At 50.8% G+C, this 13,124-nt stretch overlaps 2 protein-coding genes across 2 annotated transcripts in view; one reads left to right on the forward strand and one right to left on the reverse strand.

The window, feature by feature from the left end:
* SCAI (suppressor of cancer cell invasion) overlaps positions 1–9,342 on the reverse strand; it is a 41,590-nt gene extending 32,248 nt beyond the window's left edge. The window contains exon 1 of the mRNA XM_054084047.1: positions 9,253–9,342. The gene's annotated coding sequence lies outside the window, so the exon portion shown is untranslated. The remainder of the gene's footprint in view (positions 1–9,252) is intronic.
* A 563-nt stretch (positions 9,343–9,905) lies between these two features.
* RPL35 (ribosomal protein L35) lies at positions 9,906–11,735 on the forward strand. Its single transcript, XM_054084048.1, has 4 exons — positions 9,906–10,057; positions 10,285–10,421; positions 10,761–10,842; positions 11,518–11,735. The coding sequence occupies exons 1-4, from the start codon at positions 10,055–10,057 to the stop codon at positions 11,665–11,667; spliced, it is 372 nt and encodes a 123-aa protein (XP_053940023.1). The 5' UTR covers positions 9,906–10,054; the 3' UTR covers positions 11,668–11,735.
* The last annotated feature ends 1,389 nt before the right edge of the window (positions 11,736–13,124 follow it).

Here is a 13,124-nt window from a genome sequence, read left to right on the forward strand (position 1 = left end):
TCCATTTTTTGTTCTTGTCTTGGATGCTTTCTGGTTTCTTTCCTGCAAAGAAACTGTCGGGCTGTTGCATGTGACAAATTTTTTTCTTAAGTAGGACACGTTAAAAAAACTCATCTCCAGTGTCTGCAAAAGGAGACACTGGAACGTTGGTTTCAGACTGCTAAAATAAGTTAGAAAATGGTGACTTCCAGCAGAACTTATTCAGTCAAAGATTTTGCCAACTCCCCAGGCCATACAAGGCAGAAAAGTTGTGCTAGCCAAGCACTACACTTGGTGTGCCAGGTTCTTTCCAGCGCACTCTCAGAACACCCAATTCCAGGTTTGCTTAGCACAATATCTACTAGATGCTACAAATCCATGCCGCTGCAGCACCCAGGGTGGGGGAGCTCACAGGCATCGCAGAGGACAGCAAGGCTGTGCAAAGCAGCTGGAGCTAAAGGGCAGCAGGAGGAGGGGTATGGGAAAGGGATGAAAGTTTCATGACGCTAACCAGTAATTTAAAGTTATGTGTCACTTACATCACCCTCGTTTCCACTCCCCTGTGGACTGCCGTCTTTTGGCTAAAGTTTTTCAGGCTCAGCTGGAAGGGAAGCAGAGTGCTGAAGTCAACAGTGTGCACTCCCTATCGGCCTGTCCTCAAGGCTGCAAAGCAAGGCATGCTCTGTGAGCAGAGAAGGAATGCTCTGGTTGAAGGAAATCAAGCTGACAATGGAAGTCAAGCACACACACCTTAAATAACTGTATTACCTGCACCTATCTTTACCCAGAGTTACGATCTAGCCAGGACCACTGTAACCGGACATTCGGTTGCCTGGTGGAAGAGGGTGGTGGTAAATTCACACCTGACACGATGAAATGAAGCCTCACTCCACAGAAAATGTGGTGATACGGTAAGCGCATGGCACACTGTACAGGCAGAAGTCAGGAGTGCATAAAATCTGTGCAGTGGGGACAGGCAGAACCAGGGGCAGGCTCTGCACAGCAGAGCTGGGCGGATGCTGCACCCCAGCCTCCCAAGACAGCATTTGTACAACTGATCTCTCTTTAAGCCATCACGTCTGCTTGGTTGTGGAATTGCCAGTGGCTCCTGCCTTGCAGCTCATCACACGAGCATGTAGAGGATAAAACCTGTGAGCATCTGTGAGTGCTTTATCTACTTCACCTCAATGGTCACCTGAAAGAACAACTCTCTCCTCACTAGAGCACCAGCATCAGACTTAGAACTCCCCTCCTGTGCAGAGGTAAACAAGCTCAATTCAAAGCCCTGAGCGCACATTCAGTCTGCCTGGTACTTCACCAAGGAAATCAGAGTCCGCAGTACTGAACACAAGCAGCACCGGGCACAGAGACTTTGCACACAATACACAAACCCGTAGGACTTTGTAAGGATGAGCACGAGCGCATCTTTCAGAAGACACTTCCAAAAATCAGAATGCGTCACTCACTGTATCACTGAACAGGTGACTTCATGCACCTTATAAACACTGATGTCTGTGGCGTTCCAGCCTTCCAAAGATAAAGTTCAGATGTTAAACATTCACACTGTGCATAGGAACAGATTTATCACAAAGCAGAGAGTTGATCAATGTGACCCAGTGAAGCTTCTTGGCTAAAATTAGAACAAGAATCTGTATTTTATTTCAGGCTCCAGTCATTTTCATTACTGAGCTTTCAGCTTCATCCCTTAAATAACCTGTACGCAACCTTCTCAACAGGACAGCAGATGCTGAAACAGGACAACCCAGAACGGCTCACACTGGGGACGGGAACAGGAGGGAGAGGAAGAGCATTCTCTTTTTGGAAGAAATGCTCTTGGTTTTTTCCCCCTCCCACCTCAAGACAGCAAACTGTAAACCAAGCAGCAAATGTGGTTGTCTCTCCTCACTTTTCATCCTGACACATCTCCCACAGCATCGGTGCAAAAAGGGATGCGATATAAAGCCAGATGCCCAGTTTGTACCTATTTCTAATCTGCAAATTAATAGCACAGATGAAAGACAGACCTAGACAGATAAACCTAGACCTTGATCATTCCTACCCGAAGCTTAGTACCACCACATCTCAAACGGCTAATAAGAAACGTCCAATCGTGTCTTCGTCAAGCAAGATGTCAATCTTAGCTCTCTGTTGGCCTCTCCTTTTCTTCTACAGACTGGCATACTCGCCTCCTGGGTTTTCTTTCAGAATTCTACTGCACTTTTTGGCAAAACCATCTGTGCGTTTCCACGTAATCTGCTGAGAGTGCTAGTCCTGGCAGGGCCTCGGACAACACAAAATTAACCAGAAACCAAACTCATTCCTTTTGACACAATCCCCGATTCTCCACCGGGAGCCACTGAGATACCCCTCAGTTCTATTCACTAAACACTGAAATAAACAGGTAACGATGCCCATACACACAGTCTTGTTGGCACTGAAACCTCCACCGACTGCTGGAGCCAGCAGCTCAGAGGGAACAGCAAGGAGCAGTTCTGTATCAGACCATTGCTTTATAACATACATATAGAGGGAAAAAAGAAAAAAAAAAAATGATTTCTTTATAATTCCAAGGGTTTTAGTAACAGTTGGAACCAAACAGAGACATCTCTCGTCCCCAACCACTGTTCACCTCAGGGCACATCTGCACTGCAGCGGCTGCAGCTCTTCCAGACGTCCCAGGCTCCTTTCCCAGCGGCTCCCCTGGGCGCTGCAGGAGGCATCGCGAGCAGGCTGGCACCGCTGCCGGGCTGCTGGCAGGGCAGCAACAGCCACGTCCAGCTTAAAGAACGACCACACTGCTTCTGCACCAGCTATGCTCACTTTTATATCAACATACACAATGAAAAGGACTTGGGCTGAAACATTTTTCGTTTGAACACCACAAGAAAAAGCAATGTACGATATAACTTAAGAAGGAGAAGCAAGGAGCTATTCCACTTAGCTGATAATGCTGCTCAAACAGTGTTCTCCCTGCCTGGATGCGTGCTTATGTCCAAAGGGCTCTGAGGAGAAATGCAGCGTGCACCAGGAGGGCGGAAAACTTCTATTTCGTAAACATATAGCAGTGTGGCTGGCTGAAAATCACCCGTAAGTGCAACTTGTTCTGCTCCAACTGGGAATTGCCAAGAAAGCACTTCTAAAGCTACCTTGCAGCAGCAGTCCTGGCGCTGACGATTAAGCAAGAGGGAAGACATTCTTAAAAAAAATAATAAACCCCTACAAAACCAGCTGTGTCTGTGACACCAGCACAGTCATTTGTGCACCGACAGTCATCCTCTTTTACAGAGGGAGGAAGCCTGGTCCCACGTTGACGTGCACGTGGCCCTGCGGACCTTTCCGTACCCATCACCGGCCTCAGCTCTCCCACTCAGCAAAGGGAACCGCTTCAGCTGTCCCAGAGCTCCACGCACGCAGGGCCAGCCAGGTGCCTCCCACAGAACGGCTCTCTTCTGTCTGTCCTCCTCTTTAAGGGATGCTCTCCTTCAGCCTCCTCGGAGTTCTGTGGACAATACAGCCAGACAATCTTTGGGACCTTCCTCCCTACAGCGACACCGCTTACACAGGACAAGTGATCTAAAAGCTGCTTGCAGAAGAAAAAAGAGGAAGCCTGACTGTCCCATTGCATAAACTTTGTTTCCTAAAAAGGGGAAAGGAGAGGGAAGGGGGTATATAAGATAACAAGATAAAAATGCAAACATACAGTTCTTCACACCGCTGTAGCGAGGGGAAGTGACAGAGAGCAGGCACGGCTATAGAGGAACAGTATTACTGCAGACCGAAAGGTTAATGCTACATGAATGTGTCTTTCGTTCCTCAGAAGACCAGAAGATTTGCAGACTCTGTCTGATATTCAGAGCCCAGAGTTACCGTGAGCAGCCACCTCTGCATCACCTCTGACATCTCAGCAGGAACAGGGAAACAGCCAGCACCACAGGTTCACCTGCATTCCGAGTCAAGCGAGGTTGAATATCCAACACGTAGTGTCAGCCCTATTATTTTGGCTTCCAGTAAGTGCTCAGTTTATAGAATCAGACTTCTCACTTGGTGTACAAATCTTCAAAAATCCTTCCATTGCTTACAGCACACCTGTCTGTATCCCGAACCGCAGCTTTGGCATATCTGCTCCAAGGAAAATGTAGAGCTGCTCATTAACATCGTACCATGGAAACAGTGCTGTCCCTTCCTGCCTTCTGCACTGAGATCATCTAAGCCACACCTTACCAGCAGACTCTTCTAAACCCACTGTGGGCGGACTCTCTTTAAATGCAAGAGACATGATATCACCATGGGATGCACGTGGCCTTTTCCAATTACCTTCACAGCACAAAAATTGTGTTTCCCTTATTTATGTTCCTGCCACTGGCAATTTGTTCCACCTTTGTCCGTTCCGCGCCCTCTGTGATCCCTCTTTCACTGCAGTTCATGACCTCCCGTGTATAGGATGAACAAACTGCAAAGGCTAAAAATGTCACCACGGTTGGGCTCCGCTCTTCAACCGGCTTAAATAGTTTGCTACTAAAAATGAGCTCGAGCTCAAAGCCAGGCTGAGGCAGAGTTTCTGGGTCATAAGAGTCCAGGATCCTCAGAAGATGGTTCATGTGGAAGAGGATGCAAGTTGTTTCTTTCACCCAAATTCAAATTGTCAGTCTGTGGTGCCTGCGCACCACCTACGTGGTACTGGGTAGTCATTTCATTGTACGAAAGAGCAGTGGAAAAAAGAACATCAGGGCAGCCTACGGTTGGCAGGGGTGGGAGGGGAAGAAGGGAGACAGAAAAACACCATCAGCTGCGGAGGGCTGAGCTCTGTGTATTTACATTTCACAGGCTAAGCTATTTAGTGGTTTATTTACACACAATGTTCTTGGAGCAGCTAAAATGCCAGTTGTGTTTTATCTTGATTTTGTGGCGATGCACATAAGCCACAAAATCACAGAAAGAGTCTGCAAATGAGCTACGAGCCTCATACATCTGGAAAAGCACGTCAGCCGCTGTGAGAAGGGAGAAGGGTTTTGGAAGCACAGGCACAACAAGGGTTGAAATGCATTAGTTATGACAAGACACCAAAGTACAACCCAGGGACCCAAAAGCAGCCATCAAGCGACAGCACAACAGTTAATGCTGCAGGGATCGCACATCCTGGTACAACTCTCGTAGCCCAGCCAGCCTACAGCGAGGCGCACGGGGGCCTCGGGTCTCTCGGGCCGCCCCTCCATGTTAGAGCAAGCAGGGAATTGCAGTCAGCTCCATTTTATGCACATGCGATGGCAAGACGCCAACACAACTGTTGCCTGAGCCAAATCTGGGCCCCCTTGAACTAAGCCATCACCTAAAGCAGGGCGGAAAAGCACATGCCTCTCGCATCTACAGCGGCCAAGTTCCTGAAAAGCATTAGAGCTACGAGATCTTTCCTTTTCTTTTTTTTTTTTCCTTTCTTTACTCAGAAAACAACCGATGTTTTAACTCTTCGATGTACACTCATTAATCCAGAACTGAACGTTTGCTATACAACATAGCTCAATGTTAAAGTGATGGAGAGATTTCCTTCTAGCAAGTACAGTCATTTCCTAGATGGCCCAAACGGCAGCTCAGGACAGTGTCTGATCTGGAGGACACTCTACATCTTGTCAGCATCCTCCGCCAATGTGTCCGTGGCTGCTTTCCAACTGGAACCTTCCTCTCACAAAGAGAAAGCAGTACACGCGAGGAAAAGCTTTCTGATCAGCTCAGTTCACTTCTTCCTTCCAGACCGATGTTTGGCGTTAAGCTGCCCGCGAGCTCGGGAACTGCATGCAGAGCATCTTCACCCTGGGAACTCGCCCTCCTGAGCGGGAACTGCTCCTGGACCGTTCCTCTGCCACACAGCACAGAAATCCCTGCTGACTTCTGCTTTAATTATAGTTTTAAAAATTTAGCTTCCAGTCTGTGTTCCATTATAGTAATAGCAATAATTAAAAATACTTTCAATGGCGAGTCCTCTAAACCTGCTGTTCTATCCAGGCTTTTTGGCATCACACGTTTCCTTTCCTGACTGACATCCTGAGGGAGCCAGATTGATGGTTACTCTACACTATTGCTGTTGCACGGCTGCACTGCGCTCTCTCGGCACACGTAAACTGCTAGGTAGTATTTGTGTTGGCAACTAACCTACATACTTTACAGAATCAGACCTCTATTTGACCCCCCATGCAGCTCCCACACACAATTTGGTCCACTTCTTTAAAGTGCTTCCTTCTGCTCCAGCAAACACCCCCTTCCACACCTCTGATTCCAGTCTGTTTAAAAACTACAAACCCAAAAAACAGCCTGTGTGCTTAAAGAAAGCAACTTCGCCACAAAAGCCAAGCTTGTGGAATGTCCTTACGCAAGAATACCAAGAAAATTACTATAAAACTTGCAGGTACAGGTCCTGGTTTCCTTCTTACAAAGATTGCTCCAACTGAACATTTCTAATAAAAAAATTATGAAAAGTTCAGTGAAAAATGACAGCAACACACAGACTGCTGTAACAGGACTCCAATAGCTGTATCGCGCTTTGGGATGCTCTGTGTGTGCGCGTTTTGTTTAAAATATAGGCAAATTTTAGCTATTTAGGCAACAACATCACCTCAAACAGACTTCCATACCAGAACTCCTCCTTCCTTGCCCAAAGCACAGTACGCAGAACGAAAGATAAGCCCACAAAGTAATGTGCCCAGATGATGAAATGAATTCCCATTATCCATTTACACTGTGGCAGTCCACCAACAACTCCACGTAAAGTAAAGGGAGCTAAAGCAGTGCGGAAGTGCAGCGAGAGGAGGTGACCGTGCCCGGCGCAGGCTGGCGAGCGCAGCTGCAGGGAGCGAGGACTGTGCAGCCCCATCATGCGACAGGAGCAGCGCTGGCCACACAGGGAGAGCCACGGCCCCGTCCTCCCACCTGCGGAAATCTGTGCCTTCCATCCAGCGCTACAGACCGCGGCATTTAGTTTCAGTGCAGAACTGACTCAGGTTACAACCCTCACAATGTTTTGAATCGTTATTCTCCATTTTTATTACCTCCCTCCACCAAAGAAAAGAGAAACACAGAATGAATAGCAACATGGGCAAGCTCAGTGTTCCTCCTGCTGCTAAGCACTTGCAGCATTTATCACTTGTAGATCTAGTTTGCCAATCGAGCACGGTGAACACAACACCGTGCTGCTGCATGGATCGTTCTTACACGTAGAGCTTAGCCCACCTAGCATCCTTGCAATTGAATCCTCCAATGTTTGTAACGGTTGTGGAATGCCAATTGAATTTTCAAGCTGTATTGTACCCCTATTTCAAGACAAAACAACGATCACGATCTCCTTTGTAGCACAGCAAAATATTTCTTCCTTCCACACAGATTGTATGAATGGTTTTCTTATTTTCTGCAGCAAGGCACCTGGCCATCACGTCTGTGCACGCTCCCCGCACTGTTTTGGCAGCTCAGAACGGATAGTGAATTATGCTCTTTGCTTCTAATTAAGTGACTCATTGTTTCTTTAATTTAACATAAATTCTGATCCAGTTTATCAAAGCGTCTTAAAAAAAGACTGATTTATCTGATCTGAAAACGAAGCATCTTTTTTTCTGCTAACATGATCTACAGTCGGGTATCACGCTGCTTTATCGCTCCCGCAATAGCCCGAGCAAGGGAAGTCACAGCCGCTACGCAGCGGGGTTCACACAAGGTGAGAAGATGCACCGGCAGTAACCGCAGCCGCCAACTTCCACAAAAAGATCCATACCAGGATGATCATCTACAATTTCCAAAGGCTGCTACCAACACTGTGCTGCTCACAGGAACGGTGGGAGAGCGTTCGCATGCTGGGAGACTCTCACACTAGCATTTCAATCACCATACGGTCCAACACGGCTGCTTTGCATTAGCTTAGAGGAGGTGCTGGGAATTACGGGTTTCTTTTGGACAGCTCTGGCCCAATCTATCCATCTTTTATGCTAAGGGATCCATTCTGCAGGCTGGAGGGCTAGAATGGCTCAGCTGAGACACAGCTGAGAATCTGGTTATTAAATTATAGAACTGCAACTCAGACTCCAATGAAAACAGGTCCTATGCTGCGCTGGGAGATCAGACCCAGGCCCCGAAACCCGCAGGCTCCATCCTGAACGTCTCCTCTGGGGCAGCCTTTGGTTACTGACATCTTATAGCCAGTAACGGGCAAGGAGGTGGGGTATGACACAACACAACAATCGCCCAGATTCTCTCCCCAAGGGCATTTCACATCACTGTGCCCAAAGCATTCCTGGGTACAAAACAAGAATTCGGCGAAGAGTGCGTTGCCGAGATGAAAGTTTAAAATCAGATCAATCCATGACAATTCTGCTGAACTCGCACCGCACAGACAGCGGTGGTAAAACCCAGCAATATTTCACCCAAAAGGGTTTGTTGCTGACGCAGAAACACGGTACCTGTCGGAGGCAGGCTGAGAGCCTCCCAGTCGGGAAGCGAGCGGGAAGGGAACGTGGGGAATGGGGAACTTAACGGACAGGGGGGCATTTCTGTGGTTATTGCCATTACGCCGCGAATCGAGGCCTAAGCAGACAGCGTGTCACATCACTCCTCGTCTCCATTAGCAGCAGACAGTGCCGAGAGTGGCTCCTGGCACCGACAGCCGCCCGCCACCGGCACCGGGCACCGAACCGCGGGCGAGGCTGTGCCTGCACACCCGGAGGGACGGATGGACAGATGGATGGACAGATGGACGGATGGCCCTGCCGTTTGGAAGGAGGGATGGAAGGGATGGGTGGCCCTGCTGCTGGGAAGGAAGAGGTTGGATGGAGAGGATGGAGGGAGGGGGTGGATGGTCCTGCTGTTGGGAAGGAGGAATGGATGGAGGGAAGGGATGGATGGAGGGATGGATGGATGGTCCTGCAGCCAGAAAGGAGGGGATGGACAATGCGGCTGTTGGGAAGGAGAGACGAATGGAGGGGATGGATGGTCCTGCCGTTGGGAAGGAGAGATGGCTGGTCCTGCAGCCAGAAAGGAGGGAATGGATGGAGGGGATGGACGGGTCCTGCAGCCAGGAAGGAAGGGAAGGAGGGGATGGAGGGGGTGGAGGGGATGTTTGCCCCTGCCGCTGGAATGGAGAGGATGGAGGGAATGGAGAGCCCCGTTGCAGGGAAGGAAGGGAAAAAGGGGAATGGGGAGATGGAAAGAGGGAGGAGTGGAAAGAGGGAAGGAGGGAGAGACGGATGCAGGGACGGAGCAAGGAAGGGATGGATGGGCGCCCGGCCGCCCCCGCCTCACCTGCGCTCGCACCGGCGTGTCCCGGAGCCAGAGGCGGCGGGAGGCAGCGCCGAGGGTCCCCGCCGCCCGGCCGGCCCGAGCCCCGCCCGCTCCCCCGCTCCCCATTGGCGCGGGCGGCGCGGGGCGGCATTGGCCGTGCGGGCTGCCAGTCACACCCCGCCGGCACCGGAGCGGCGGGCGGCGGCGCCACCGCGCGGGGGGCGAGGGCACAGCGGCCCGGGCAGCGCGGCTGCGGCGGCAGCGGCTGCAACAGCAGCTGCAGCGGCGGCAAAACCCCCTGCAACAGCAGCTACAGCTGCAGTAGCAGCAACAGCAGCGGCAAAACAAGCTGCACAGCTGCTGCACAGCTGCACCACTGCAAAACCAGCTGCTGCTGCAGAAGGAACAGTGCTGCAACAGCTGCAGCAACACTGCTGCAACAGCAAAACCAGCTGCAGCAGCACCAACAGCAGCTGCAACACCAACAAAAACAGCTGCAGCAGCACCAACACTGCTGCAACAGCAGCACCACCAACAACAAAACCAGCTGCAGCATTAGCACCGGCGCCAGCGGTGCCAGCAATAGCAGCAACAGCAGCAGCCGCAGCAGGACGAGCCGCAGCCCGCCCGCCCGCAGCCCCCGCAGACGGCGCCCGCGGCCCGTACCACCGCGCTGCCCGCGCGGGGGGAACCCGGCGCCGCACACTGGCTCCTCCCCCCGCCGAGCCGCGCATTGGTAAGCTCCGCTCGGCCGCGCCCTCCGCCTCCTGTCCCCGCGCGGCTTCCGTCCTTTCCGCCGCGGAGCCGCGCCGGGGCTGCCATCATGGTGAGCGCTGCTTTCCCTGTCCCGCCGCAATCCGGCCGCATCTGCGCGGCCGCCGCGCCGATGGCCTTCCCGCCGCGCCCCCGGCACGGTGCCGCCACCCGCTATCGTGCGCCGCCGGCCGGGCCGCGCGGCCGCCGCGGAGGGGGATGAGGGCGGGGGGGACCCGGGGAGGCCGCAGCGGGGCGGGGGACCGGGAGCGGGGCTGACGGCCTGTCCGCCGCCCGCAGGCCAAGATCAAGGCCCGAGACCTTCGCGGGAAGAAGAAGGAGGAGCTGCTGAAGCAGCTGGACGATCTGAAGGTGGAGCTGTCGCAGCTGCGTGTGGCCAAGGTGACGGGCGGAGCCGCCTCCAAGCTCTCCAAGATGTGAGTTCGGGGCTCGGGGAGGCCAGGGGGCAGCTCGCCCGGGGCCGGGGCGCTGGGCCGAGAGGCGCCTCTGACGCCCGCGTGGCTGCCTCGTGCGGTGGAAGGAGCGAAAGAGACGAAATGAAAGAGAAGCGGGTATTTGTAGGCCTGAACCACCGGTTTGTGCGTCTCTGCTCAGACGCTGAGCTGAGGCGTGCCGGGGATTGGTGTTTTGCTGCGGCGTGGGCCAAGGTAAGTGTCGTGGTCACAGCGTGTGCTCGTTTTCTGTGGACTGGGAGTTAAATATGTGGCACTTGGCTTTCAGTCTGTTCTCAGACATGCTGTTTTCTCTGCATGCAGACGTGTGGTGCGCAAATCCATTGCCAGAGTCTTAACTGTGATCAACCAGACTCAGAAGGAGAACTTGAGGAAGTTTTACAAGGTAACTCCAAACCTGTGACACGGTGGGCGCTGTTCTCTGGCTGTTTTCAATTGTGTAGTTTGTTGGAAGGAACTAATTTTGTTGATTGCTACCTAAAAGCTTAAAATCAAAGAAAAAATATTTGTGTTCAGCTTTAAACTTCTCTGGTCATGATTCCTATTTACATATTATTGCAAGACTACCCTGAGTTCTCTGAGCTCAGTGTGAGAGTCTTCTGGGCAGGGCCCTTTCTCTGGGGCACACAGTACTTTTCTAGAGGATGCAGTTCCCAGAAATACACAGACTTTCCTAAATCTTAATGATGTTACAGGTGACTGAGGAATTTCTTATTTTGATAAGTACCTATAGGTTTTAGAATATTACTTCTTGGGATTTGAGTTACGTGGAATAGGAAAAAAAAGAACTTCTCAAGGGCTGTTGGAAAACTGGGATTTGAAAAAGTAAGCATTACTTAAACCTGGGTCAGAGCTTATACAACTGGTACAAAAGCTGGAATCGACTCATATTTCCCAGTGGAGAGAAGTTTTTTCAACCTTTAGGCTGTAACGATGGTCCCGATAAAAAGCAGCTTCCAGTGCTGCTGTTCTTACAGGCAGCTCTGCTCTCTGTGAGCTTGTGCACCTGACTGCTGCCTCGCAGTCTCTCCAGCTCAATTTGTTGTGTTTCTGCAAACAGGGCAAAAAGTATAAGCCTCTCGATCTGCGGCCGAAGAAGACTCGTGCCATGCGACGCAGATTAAATAAGCATGAAGAAAACCTGAAGACCAAAAAACAGCTGCGAAAAGAACGTTTGTACCCTGCCCGCAAATACGCCATCAAGGCATAAAACTGCAGTGTGCTGACAATTCGTTGTATCGGCTGCATCTGTCTTATTAAATAGAATTTTGTTTGGAAGCTGTCAGTGGTGGGGGTTCTGGTAGCAGTGGGATAAAGAAGCCATGAGCTGTATGGAGAGAAATTGAGATTTGTGGAACATTTATTAGAACTTCTGTTTCTAACGAAAACACTAACGTAACTTGCGGTTTAAGATTGCTTTTCTCTTTGAGGAATATGCAGATGAGTACAGGTCTGTGAAGCTGGTTCAGCTGAACACATGGAAAGTATTTAACTTGATATTGATTGGGAATGGGAATGTTACACAGGTGTGTATGGGGAGTCAATGTTTCTCACTTCGGTAGCCCAGGAGTAAATGTGCTGGTGTTCCGATGTTATGGAGATGAACTGATTTGCTGAGGTGTTTAGCAGACATAATTTGAACTGAAGGGCTCCATCAGCACTGGGGGATCTCTGCCCCGATGGTTGTCGTGCTGAAGAATTCCTGTCCATTTGTGGTGCCAGCGGGGCTTTGCCTGGCCCTGCTGGCAGACTGGGCCTTCAGGCCGGTGCCTCACGGGGGTGCTACTGCAGCCACCTTCCCAGGAAACTTCCTCGGTGTGTGTCACAAAGCTGAGTTCTGGTATCACCCTCCAGGTTTGCTCCCCCGGGAGCTAATTCAGCCTTGGCAAAGATCTTCTGGAAGCCAGTGGGTGCTCTCAGGGTGAAGGCTCCACCTGACAGCTGTCTGCAGGGGTGCGTTTAGGGTGCAGGATGCTGGTCTGCCAGTGCCCTCACCCCAGAATTGGGAGTGTAAAGAAGAAATGTTTCTAGCTGCATGCAGGTGTTTTGGATGAGAACAGACTGAGCTGGCTGTTCTTGGCACACAGCATCACACTGTGGGGTGGAAAGAGTGGAAGCTTCATTCCAGCTGAAGCGCTATTAAAACAAAAGGGCTGTGATAGTTTCAAAGCAAGTGCTCTTTGTGTGCATGTGGAGACTTAGGAAGGCCGGATGAAATGGGGAAACCGGACTCGAGAGAAGCTGGTTGACCTAGAAGATTATCTCTCAGGTTTGCAGGCACTCCCAGGTCTCAGTCTTTTCAGCTGTGAAGCACTGAGCTAGTTAAGTGGTTTGTCTTTCCCCCATGGAGATCTTTGGAACTGAGGAGATGGAGCTGTGATTCCGAAGGCCTTTTTTGGTTCTGATGGAAGGAAGAGATATACAGTGCTGCTCGGTCATTAATGATGCAGCTGTCATGGTTTGTGTTAGTGGAGCTAATGCAGTATAACATGAAGAATTCCCTACCCATTGGGGAGTCCTCAGATTGGATCCAGGTTCTGTTTAGGAAAAAGATGGTAATTCAGCACGCTGATCTCAGCATAGATATGAAGGATTTCTGAGCCTCAAAAAAGTTCTAATGAGAGCAAGGTCCAATGATGTGTGCTGAAGTGAATTTCCTGTATATCA

Source organism: Cuculus canorus, chromosome 19 (assembly GCF_017976375.1).
Source record: "Cuculus canorus isolate bCucCan1 chromosome 19, bCucCan1.pri, whole genome shotgun sequence".
Lineage (NCBI taxonomy): Eukaryota > Metazoa > Chordata > Aves > Cuculiformes > Cuculidae > Cuculus > Cuculus canorus.

What these genes read in the sequence shown, in the direction of transcription:
- RPL35 (XM_054084048.1), top strand. An exon ending in GCCTCCAAGCTCTCCAAGAT is followed by an intron (nt 10,422 to 10,760) that starts GTGAGTTCGGGG and finishes CTCTGCATGCAG; the next exon opens with ACGTGTGGTGCGCAAATCCA. An exon ending in ACTTGAGGAAGTTTTACAAG is followed by an intron (nt 10,843 to 11,517) that starts GTAACTCCAAAC and finishes TTCTGCAAACAG; the next exon opens with GGCAAAAAGTATAAGCCTCT.